The sequence below is a fragment of the Nicotiana sylvestris genome, chromosome 3 (assembly GCF_000393655.2).
Source record: "Nicotiana sylvestris chromosome 3, ASM39365v2, whole genome shotgun sequence".
In the NCBI taxonomy this organism is placed as follows: Eukaryota; Viridiplantae; Streptophyta; class Magnoliopsida; order Solanales; family Solanaceae; genus Nicotiana; species Nicotiana sylvestris.
Window position 1 is genome coordinate 207493829 of NC_091059.1, and position 11743 is coordinate 207505571.

General features: G+C 37.1%; 1 protein-coding gene across 1 annotated transcript; it reads right to left on the reverse strand.

Annotated features, from left to right (window-relative positions):
* Positions 1-7130: 7130 nt before the first annotated feature.
* LOC138888612 (uncharacterized) lies at positions 7131-11743 on the reverse strand. Its single transcript, XM_070170506.1, has 5 exons — positions 11537-11743; positions 11078-11473; positions 9274-9323; positions 8578-8707; positions 7131-7142 (listed from the first exon to the last, which is right to left on the reverse strand). The coding sequence occupies exons 1-5, from the start codon at positions 11741-11743 to the stop codon at positions 7131-7133; spliced, it is 795 nt and encodes a 264-aa protein (XP_070026607.1).

Here is an 11743-nt window from a genome sequence, read left to right on the forward strand (position 1 = left end):
ATTATGGTTTGTTGACTTGAACTTGCGAATTAAACTTCATCAGTAATACTTAGTATTTCTTGATTATTTTATTTTCATTTTCACTTGACTTGAGTACTTAAATTAGGAAATTAAACTTTAGCATTTTTTCTTTGAATATATTGAAATTCAAAAATAGCCATATTTACAAGTGGTCATTTAAAAATAACCACAGTTTTAAAAGTGATCGAAATTTAGCAACTTTTCATGTAAAGATAAATCTGAACGAAAACACTGTTCAAAATTCGAAAAAATACTCCAGTATAATATACTGGAGTTCCAGTAAAATATACCGGTCCAGCATAATATACTGGAGATTGGAGCACCGGTGATCCAATCTCCAGTATATTATATTGGAACTTTTCGCGTGTTGGAGTTCCATCATAATATGCTGGAAGTTCATACACATGTGCACTGATCTCCAGTATATTATGCTGAAATTTTCCGTGTTGCAACAAAATAGTGGCTATTTTTCAATAACTTTGCAAACGCTGACTATTTTTGAATGACAAATCTGAAAGCTGGCTAGCCCATGCTATTTTTACACCAAAGTTAATAACTTTCTTATTTGCAGATGTTCAAGCATAATGTTGATATTTGGGCCTCTGCTGACTGATCAGATAGTACAAAAAAAAACAATTCTTTTCGGTATGTCAAACTGCATACGGTTTTATGTTAGGGAAACTTACACAAATATCCTAAATAAGTTTCAACTTACCAACCTCTAGCCATAGGTTATAGACATACCAAAATTAGCCAAATACATATAAAAATTGAAAAATTAAATAAATAAGGTTCTCTATCGAAGAATCACATGCAAAAATTACCTTTCATATTTTCAAGCATGATTAACAACATTAGATGCAAGACGGAAAGGAAATATCATGAATGAAGTAGCAAATAAAGTGATGAAATACAAAATAAAAAATATAATATTCCAAAAATCTAAGAAAAAAAGAAACTTTTTCAATGGGTATAGTTGAAATTCATTGAAAACATATAGATAAGTAATATACAAAATTTGAGGAAGATTGGAGTGATTTGGACTGGTTTTGTATCAAAATTCGTAATTAAATCAAGTTCAAAAAATTCTTCAGTGATACACGTATCAAACATGTATCACGCATGTAGGTATACATGGATATACATGTGATACACAATTGATACAAATATGATACATATGTGATACTAAGTAGGGATTTTGACTGCTTAATTGCTCTCTTTTATTTGCGTTTTAGCTCAAAAATGCTTAAAGGTATTTCCTGAAACTAACGAAATATGTTTACTTGTAGGAATATTGGGAAACGAGCCAAAGAAGGAAAAATCAACTCATAAAGGAGTCAAAAGTGAACAAGCGCCAAAATTGGTCAATGAGGCTAGCAGTGCGGACCGCACTATTCTAGTGCGCCGCAGAATGAGATTCAGAGAAAGGGGTTTTAGACAGCTCAGACAGTGCAGACCGTATCAAAAATATGCGATCGTCGGAGATCAAGTGCGGCCGCAATCATTATTATGCGGTCCGCAAGATTGAAGAATCAGAGAGTTGATCAAAGTCCAAAAGATGAAGAGTGCGGACCGCATTACTTTTGTGTGGTCGTAAAATCCTATGTGCGTCCGCAACAATTTTTATGCGGACCACAGAAGGCCTCCAGTTCCAGTCCGAAGTTCCCAAGTGTGCGGATCGCACCAGAATTATGGAAAAACATAAGTCCATTTTGCGGTCCGCATCAGAATTATGCGGCCGCATAACCTCAGTATGGGCATTTTTGTCAGATATTTTCAGGTTAGTATAAATACAATATTTTATCATTTTTAGGTTAAGTTCTAGTTTGCATAGGTGCACCTAAACGTTTTTCTTTACTTCTTTGAGTTAATTTATATTAGATTGACTTCTTAACATTAGTTTTTTTTTTGTTTAATCTATAATTATGCATTCTACCTTAATTTCTTCTTGTATTTCTTCATTTTTTATGAGTAGCTATATCTTTAGTTAGGGTTGTGGCTCAACCCTAGTGTGGATAATTAATGGGTATTTAATTTTAGAGCTTGTTTGTGATTGGGTTAGTGATATGGTAAATACTTAATCACACCACACCGAGTGTGGGTAAGTATTTACCGATTGATATCTAGCCGTGTTTATGCTTAAATTCTAGAATTAATGGTTGCAAATGTTGATTCATGCCTTTTTGACCTAATCTTTGCTTGAGAAAGAGAGATTAGGTTTAGGAAAACTTGGCTAGCAAGGAATTGGGGTGAATTCAAGAAATTGATAGCCCCAATTAAAAGGGTCAAATCTAGAGATAGTAAGACCCGACTTGAGCATATATCACTTGATTTGTACAAATACCCATTTGGGATTGAGAAAGTTAAATCGGGCAAAATCACTCAAACTACCGAGAGGTATAGAGTGAGAAATTGCGTATGTTTACTATACCACAAACCCGATAAATCAAACTAACCATATAGTTTACAACCCGTTAGGTAGCCATCTAGGTGGAAGTCATGACCCTAGATTTTTTATCATTTGAAAAACACTCAGAACTAAAAACACTGCCTTCTAGTTATTAGTTGCAATCCATAGCTAAAAGTAGAAATAGAAAATAAACAATGAATATGTGGAAGTCCAATCTAAGGCACATCATAAATTAGCTCTAGTTATATACCTAATCCAAACTCTAACTCCTTGTGGATTCGATCCCGACTCGTGTTGGGTTTATTATTGCTTCGACTGCCTCGCTATCTATTTGTGGTGTGAGTTTGGGCAAGATTTTTTGGTGTCGTTGCCGGGGAGTTAAACAAATTTAGCTTTATATATAGGTTCTTGTGTGTTTTGTCTTTCTTTCCTTCCGAGTTACTATTTGTATTTGAATTGATTTTAGGTATGAAAATGGCTCTCAACAACGATCCCATTGGAAATGTGCCATTGGGGGAAGATGTGGGCGATGATGCAATGGATGAGGTTCCTATTAAACCACAAGCTAATAGACGAGGCCTCCCACCTCACGATAATGTGCCCGTCCCTCCCCCACCTCTACCAAGAGCAGCAGCCCACCGACAATTGCCAAATGAGGGTTATACAAGTGCTATAGTCCCGCCCCGCATTAGGCGGGCAACTTCCAAATCACCAACGTGATGCTTACACTATTTGAACAACGAGGTTTCTTCACTGGGGATCCGAATCAAAATGCCTACAAGCATCTCAAGGGGTTCGTGGATACTTGTTGAGGGAGCAAGGAAACAAATATTTCTGAGGACGCGCTGAGGTTGATCCTATTTCCCTTTTCTCTACGGGGAAAAGCATTGGACTGGTTAGAGAGGTTGCCCAACCATTCTATCACCACTTGGGATGAGTTGGCAGAAAAGTTCATTTCCAAATTCTTCTCTCCGAACAATGATATGACCGAGGTCATTGTCACACCTCTTTTTTACACTCCGAGGGCATATAAAGAAGTTTTTCCACTTTAAGTGACATTATTCGAAATGGAGTTATTTATTTAATTTAGGGGCGCCACTTGGAATCGTTTAATTGTTGTTCCAAGTCACCGATTTATTTTAAATCCCAAGTTGAGAAAATTCGATTTTCATTTTAAAGTCTGCGAACCAGAAATTCTGTTAACCCGGGAGAAGGTATTAGGTATTCCCGGGTTCCGTGGTTCTAGCACGGTCAGATAAACTGTTAAAAATGGCCTATTATCCGATTTATTACATGTTTAAACTATTGTGCATTTTTAATTTATTAACCACTTTTAATTATTTTAAAACGCTTTTAGGAAGTTTCAACGTTATTTAAAATATGCCTTGAACCACGCCACATGAAATGCACCCCCGGTTCGCTACACGTTCTATTTAACGTTGTTAAGAAGCGAAACTGGGTCACATGAAATGTACACCTGAATTAATAATTAAAGGAAAATCGATTTAAAGAACGCGCCTAAAACAACTACGAAAATTCAAATAAATAACAAAGTTCGCGAGGGCCATGAAAAATTCAATTGAGGGCGCACCTCAATTTTTAAAAAGTTAGTAACAATTACATGAGGGCCATGGGTTATTTAATAAAAATGGCACACCTCAAATTTTCTATAAAAGCTAACTAGTTTTGTGAGGGCCATGGGCTTAGGGGTTTTGTTTGGCATGGCACGCCTCAAATTATTTCCAAGGATTTCTAATTGTATACATGCTTGAGGAGTTAAAATTAATTAAACATAACATTAAAAGACTCTAAGTGATCCCAAATGAAGATACGATTGGGCGAACAATCCAAATCGGCCGTTCCATGGCTTTTCTAAAATGGCAGGCCTTTATTAAGATGAAACAAATAAGGTTCAATAACCTCTACTGGGCCCCTCAGCGGGTCAGGCCCACTACACATTGACAAAATCCAATAAAAATGTAAGACAGCTGATACTCCAACTTCTGATCAAATCAGTTAATCCAATTATAATCACAATGACTAATCCCCTTGCCTATATTTGAATCCAAGACTATGCATAAATTAATTACTGAAGATTGCCACATCTGGATTGATATATAAAAGGCATATATATTCAGTCACATGCTATTTTAACTGATGAACTCCATATCTTACTAAATAGATAATGATCCAATCAATGTAGATACTAACCAAACGACCTAATAAGGAAATAAAACAAACCTAAGTAACTTAACCAAATTCATAGCAATTCTCGAACTACTTCTTTTCCAACTGAAGAATGAAGCTAACAGAAATTTATCCAAAATAATGAATCCTAACAAATGACCAAATAGGCACAAAAAAACTATATTAGAAAATATTTGATTCTTATAAGAATGCAAATCTGCCGAAACTAGCCTTAGCTGACTTGATAGTCACAAACAAGAAAAATAGGCCAAAGTTTTTAACAAAACCCAACAAATTTCCACATCCTATCTTGAATCAATGGAAATGTTTTGCAAAAGGTTTTCAAAGAGAACTTATATGATCTTTAACTTAAAAACACATCAATAAGTACTGGTAGGCTGGCTCCAATTACATCAGAAATTAACCAAAATAAATCCATATTGTTGACATATACACTTGAGCTTATGAATTAAACTGAAAGTCCAAACTTACGATTACAAACAACTACATAACATTCACTAAAATTATACCCAGTTCAGTTAAACTTTAAACAAGACTAATTGACAAAATTGAGTTATGACACGAATACTAAAATCAAGCTTTAAATAAGGTTGAAATTTAGACATTGGAACACCATCTTTCATTCAATAATCAACATTTCCACTCCAAGGGTTCGAAAGTGTACCTGGATACGACCAAAACAACTACAGAATTTTAAAAGAAGAAGGTGAGATTAGCAGTAATTCAGCAGGGAACTAGCAATCAACAGCAGATCTTAAAACAGCAACAAACAACAGCTCAACAATCAGCTTTTCATGTTTTGGAACCCAGAAATAAGGAGCAATTTTAGAACCAAAGAAAAATGAAAATGCCAACTTCAATAGAACAGTAATGGTGATTTTTTTGTATTTTTCTTTCTGATTTTTCAGACTCTCTTAATGTTTGTATTTCTTCAGCCGTTTCTACCTCTTAGTTTTCTAAAAACTCTCCTCATTTTTATGAAAAGCAAACTTATATAGAAGGTCCTAGGGCAGCAGAATTGGTTTTAAGTTTTACCAATTACCCCTTCCCCAATTTTTATTTTTTCAACTTAGACCCTGATTTTTAGTCTGTTTGTTAAGTCAGCCCTATTACCCACATTCCTAGCAGCTTCCTAGTTAGTTAGGACAGATTCCTTTTATCCAAACTCCCTAAATTACCCTTTGAATTCCTAGTATTAGCTTTCCTCGCCTAAACCAATGCAAACCACCTGATTCCCAAACCCGGGCCTAAATAAGTGGGCTTCTAATGCCCCAGGTCTACCTTACCATAAACCCCAAAAATGGTCTCAAATCACTAAAGTAATGAAACAAATCAAGTAAAACCAAAGGGGTCGAAATAACCAATAGAACCCAAACGTGATGAACCCAAACCCACTGACTAATTCAGCATACGATTGTCTAAAGAAAGAAAGAGAAGAGGAAAAGAAGCACAGTAAAACTGGGCATACTGGTACCATTTAACAAACCAACGGAACTCTAATTTAAACAAAGAAAGCAAGAAGAAATTGACCTATTAATTTAAACAAGCCATAGCAGAAATAAGTGAACGAGGCAACGGTAAAAAGAAGTGAAATCAAAGTCGGGAGGAAAACAAAGTTGAAGAAGAAACGGGCTAACAATTAAAGGAGAAAACATGTACTGTTTTACCAGAAACACATGAGTGAGCATTGCTTTGACAAATTTGCCAGTCTTTGGCCTTGCATAGGGCTGGTAGACTTCGAAATGAGTCGAAATCCATGCTAATCACTCATCCTCAAGGAGAATACTTGACTGGCATAGGTTTCGACCCATTATCGGCCCAAAAAAACTGCTTAAACTTGGAAAAGAGAGCAAAATTAAGGTTTCGAATTTGGGCATCAGATTTGGGATTTGCAGGTAAGAGTGGGGATTTTAGGGATATTAGTGTTAAATTCGTGTTCCATGGGGTGTGGGGACTGTGTGGTGAAATTTTGGTGGGATTTGGAGCTCAAACGCCGGTGGGAATGACAGATATTTTTGAGGGCGGCACTAGAGTTTGGCTTGAGAGAGATCAGAGAGAAGCTGAAGAACAGTACTTAGTTCTAGGTTGTTCTGTTGAGGGCTTGGACAATTTTAATTAAAAATAGGGAAAGTCCTTATGGCCGTTGGATGAATTAAAATGAAAGGCTGGGATTGACTTAAAGCTCTTGAACTTAAAACGACGTAGTTTTGTTCCTATACTACGTTGTTTCAAGGGTCTCAGGGCTGAAGGCTTGGACCGGGTGTGGGTGGAGTTTGGGCCTGGACTAGGAAGAATTTTGAGCGGGTCTTCAATTAAAAATGGCCCAAAATCACAGCCTTTTCTTATTTTCTTTTCTTTTCTTTTCAATTTCCAATTTTCCTTTTCCTTTTCAAATTAATTTAAAACCTAAATTAAATTTTAAACTAAATTAATTTACCAAATTAAGCTAATTACTCATCATAGTATTTACAAAAACTAATTAACTCATAAATTAACAGAAGAACTGCAAAATTTAAAATTTTAAAGTTAAAAATGCAAAGGGAGCCATTTTTGTGATTTTTCATTTTTATAAAATAACTAATTTACTAATTAACTAAAAATGTAAAAAATAAACCCCAAATGCCATGCAAAGTATTTTTGTATATTTTCATGATTTAAATAAAATAAACGTGCACAGACAAATGCAAACAATTAACAAAATCCTATGAAAAATCTACAAAAATTGCAAATTATGGGAAAACATTAGTTTCTTAGAGTTTATGGGAGTAATTCTATAGGGCAAAAATCACGTGTTCACAGCTGCGCCTCTTTGCTCGGAAACACGAAGAATTTTCGTGCAAAGATAAAGTGAGCGGATATGAGCAATTTTTGCCCGTTTGAATATTCTGTGGGAAGCATTTTTGAAGATTTGACCGCACTCTGCTTTCGAGGTTGCCTATATATCCTTGGCTATAAAGGAATCAGGTTAGTGTAGTTATGGAAGTTTCAGGAGCCGGGACTACCAGGAAGCTATGATTTCATTGTTGCTGATGCTGATACTGCTTGCTGAACTCCTTATTACACCAAGACAAAATAAAAGAAGCTAGACTAAACTATGATCTATGAATTACAAGAATCCTATCTATATCTTCAAACTTGATCTTGCAGTTTCTGTTGCTCTGTTGACTTGTACTCCCCAGGTGAAATTCCTTTGTTGCTGACTTGAACTGTATCCTGAGGTGCTTTTCCTTTGTTCTCCAGGCGGGTGTCTGATTATTGAACTTGAATCGTCTTCCTTTGAACATTGCTGCTTTCCCTTTGTTTACCAGGTGGGCGCCTAATTGCCAAACTTGCACCGTCTTGCTTTGAACCTTGCTGCTTTCCTTTTGTTCTCTAGATGGGCTCCTGATTACCAAAATTTACACGGTTTTTCCTTGAAACTTGAACTGCTTTTCCTTTGTTCTCCAGGTGGGCTCCAGATTACCAATACTTGAATTGCTCTCCCTTTGTTCTCCAGGTGGGCTCCTGATTACCAACACTTGAATTGCTTTTCCTTTGTTCTCCAGGTGGGCTCCTGATTACCAACACTTGAATTGCTTTCCCTTTGTTCTCCAGGTGGGCTCCTAATTACCAATACTTGAATTGCTCTCCCTTTGTTCTCCAGGTGGGCTCCTGATTACCAACACTTGAATTTCTCTCCCTGTTCTCCAAGTGGGCTCCTGATTACCAACAATTGAATTGCTTTCCCTTTGTTCTCCAGGTGGGCTCCTGATTTCCAACACTTGAACTGCTTTCCCTTTGTTCTCTAGGTGGACTCCTGATTACCAACATTCAAATTGCTTTCCATTTGTTCTCCAGGTGGGCTCCTAATTTCCAAAACTTTAACCGCTTTTCCTCGAAACTTGATTTGTTTTCCCTTTGTTCTCCTGGCGGGCTCCTAATTGCTGAGCTTGAACTACTTCCTCTTGCGACTGCTTTTCCTTTGAACTATCTTCCCTTGTTTCTCCAGGTGGGTGCCTGATTGCTTGAACCTGAACTAATTCTATTCTCGAAACTCGTGTTGTTTTCCCTTGCTCTCCAGGTGGGAGCCTGATTACAACAAAATAGACAAAACAAAAAAAAAATCTGCCCTAGTTTGGTAGCGGGGCACTTCGGTGAATGTTAATTGCATTGTGTTACCCAATATCTCTAAGAATTTAAAAGCTAGATCCCATTATCCAGGAGGGTCCTGAAAATTCCTAGTTAACTGACAGTTTTTAAGCTAAATGATATTTCCTAAAGGTATGACTTTCGGTAAACCTTGTTATCTGTGAAGATCTTAAACTAAATCTCATTATCTAGGAGGGTCCTGAACATTAAAATCAAATCTCATCATAAGAGTGACAACTTTAAGGCTAAATTATATTTTCCTACGGTAGAACTTACGCTAAATCTTGTTATCTAATGGAGGTCTTAAATCTAAGTCCCATTATTCAGGAGGGTCCTGAAAATTTTGAATTGAATCCTATCCTAAGAATAAAAACTTCAAGGCCAACTTATATTTCCTCAGGATAAAGCTTATGTTAGATCTCGCTACTCATGAATGTTTTGAATTTTAAAATAGGTCCCATTGTCCAGGAGGGTCCTGAGGAATTACGATCGAACCTGTCTAGTACTTGCTTTCCTCATGGAGGGTTTCTCCGAAACAAACGAAATTTTCTGCCCCCTATTTCAATCAAAGAAAAATCTTGTCAGTTTTAAAATGTAGTGGTTAGTTTGTGGCATTCTTGTTGACGGTGATCCTCTCGCTGTCGTGCCTTGCTTTGACCGGCTGCCTTGAACTGGCATGGGATTGTTTGTCTTTCTGAGTGAATTTCAACCACAGGACCCTGAATGACCCGAACGTTCTACACTCAACCCATTGTTTTACACTTCTGTCCTTCCCCATTTGAACTTCTGCATCTTTCACAAAATTCACAAACCATTCCTCCGTTTGAACTTTCACTAACACCTTATTCTTTCAACTTTTGCATCATGCTATTTCTGGTATGCTTTGGCCGCACTTTGCTTTGTGCAATTTGGAAGTTGGTTGTAAGCTTTGAAATTCTTTCTTACTTTCTTAAACAAGGCTGACATTGGAAAAACCTTAGAGAAATAAACCCAAAAGAAATGAAATGCAATGACTTTGAGAGTTAGGAATAAAAGAAAATCCGAAACTAGATGACTGTTTGATAGGGGAAAAGGAAAAGAGACTTATCTGAGTGGAACAACTGATACCAGTGATCATGACATGCATTTTGGATTAATCAGCCCAGCCTATTCATCCAATCTTCTTTCAGTCTTCACACTTTTATGCCCGTGGTTCCCATAATCTAACTCCTTTGCCAAGTCAACAACCTTATTCGGCTTGCGGTGCCCTGTAGGATTTTTACCAACAAACTTCTCTCATTTATTTATCTCTCAACTCACTGTCGCCTTACGGTGCTCGTGAGTGTTTTCACCAATAAGACTCTCTCATTTTTTATTTCTCTCAGCTTTCCATCACCTTATAGTGCCCGTGAGGATTTTCACCACTAAGACTCTCTTATTTTTCACTAACTTGCTCAAAACAGAGTGTTGCCCCTGATAAGAATCACACCTCTACTTGCTCAACTTGGAATCTCTTGAAGACTGATCGGAAGGTCTTTCTTTGGACCAGAATGTGGGCTTTTGGATAGGGTTAGAAAGAAAGGGTATCACAAAGGCTCAAAACAACTTGAATGGGTTCAAAATTACAACTCTTGAAATCAGATTTCTTACAACAACCATAACTTTCTACCGCAGTTTCTTTGCTTGGGGACTTCTGGATTTGTACTTTGATGGGACCGAACCATGAGGCTGCCTACATATCCTTAAAAGGAATCAGGTCGAACATAGTTCATGTCATAGGAATTACTTTGTTGTTGTGATTTTTCTCTTTTCTTTTTCTTTTTCTTTTTATTTCTCTTTATTTTTCTTCTTTTTTCTTTTTCTTTTCTCTTTTTCTTTTCACTCTTTTCCATTCTTTTCTTTCTCTTTTCTTTTTTTTTTCTTTTTTTCTTTACTCACCTTTTGCGCTCGTGCTTTTGAACTTTGCTACTGATTCCGAAATAGGGATATGAAAGGAAATAAATAAGGCTCAAAGGGGTAACAAAGGATAAAGTGTGTAGATAGCAGAACAAAATGCCTTCGCCATTCCAATCTTCAAAACATGCAAAGTACAAACAAACACAATTTAAACCAAAGAAATCATACACAATATCGTTTGACTGCATTAGAATTGATAGACATATATACACATTTGCCTTCTATATCTGTTAAATATAAAGCACCATTGGACAATACTCTCGTTACGATGAATGGCCCTTGCCAGTTTGGGGCAAACTTGCCTTTTGCTTCAGCCTGATGTGGAAGGATGCATTTCAATACTTGTTGACCCACTTTAAATTTCCGTGGACGCACCTTCTTGTTATATGCCCTTGCCATTCTCTTTTGGAACAATTGGCCATGACGCACTGCTGCCGATATTTTCTCATCAATCAAACTCAATTGCTCCAGACAGGTTTTGACCCACTCATCATCATCAATTTCGGCTTCAACAACGATCCAAAGGGACGAAATTTCAACTTCCGTTGGTATCACTGCCTCAGTGTCGTATACCAACAGATAAGGAGTTGCACCTACTAAAGTGCGAACAGTAGTGCGATAACCCAACAACGCAAAGGGCAACTTCTCATGCCATTGCCTGGAACCTTGCACCATTTTCCGAAGTATCTTCTTTATGTTCTTGTTGGCTGCCTCGGCTGCTCCATTGGCCTTGGGGCGGTATGGGGTGGAATTGCGATGTGTAATCTTAAACTGTTGACACACTTCCTTCATCAGATGACTATTAAGATTAGCACCATTATCTGTGATGATCACCTTTGGGATTCCAAACCGACAAATGATATTTGAATGAACAAAATCAACCACTGCCATCTTGGTCATAGATTTGAAAGTTTTAGCTTCAACCCACTTAGTGAAATAGTCAATGGCCACCAGAATAAACCTGTGCCCATTGGATGTTGCTGGCTCAATTGGTCCGATGACATCCATACCCCAAGCAACAACGGGCCATGGTTCAGACAT

Excerpts from the sequence above, each read along its gene's own strand:
- LOC138888612 (XM_070170506.1), bottom strand. The coding sequence starts at position 11,743 with ATGTCTGAACCATGGCCCGTTGTTGCTTGGGGTATGGATGTCATCGGA. Across the intron at positions 11,474-11,536 it reads GTCGGTTTGGAATCCCAAAG|TTTAAGATTACACATCGCAA; the intron begins GTGATCATCACA and ends GTGTGTCAACAG. Across the intron at positions 8,708-9,273 it reads ACCCTCCATGAGGAAAGCAA|GCTCCCACCTGGAGAGCAAG; the intron begins GTACTAGACAGG and ends TGTTGTAATCAG.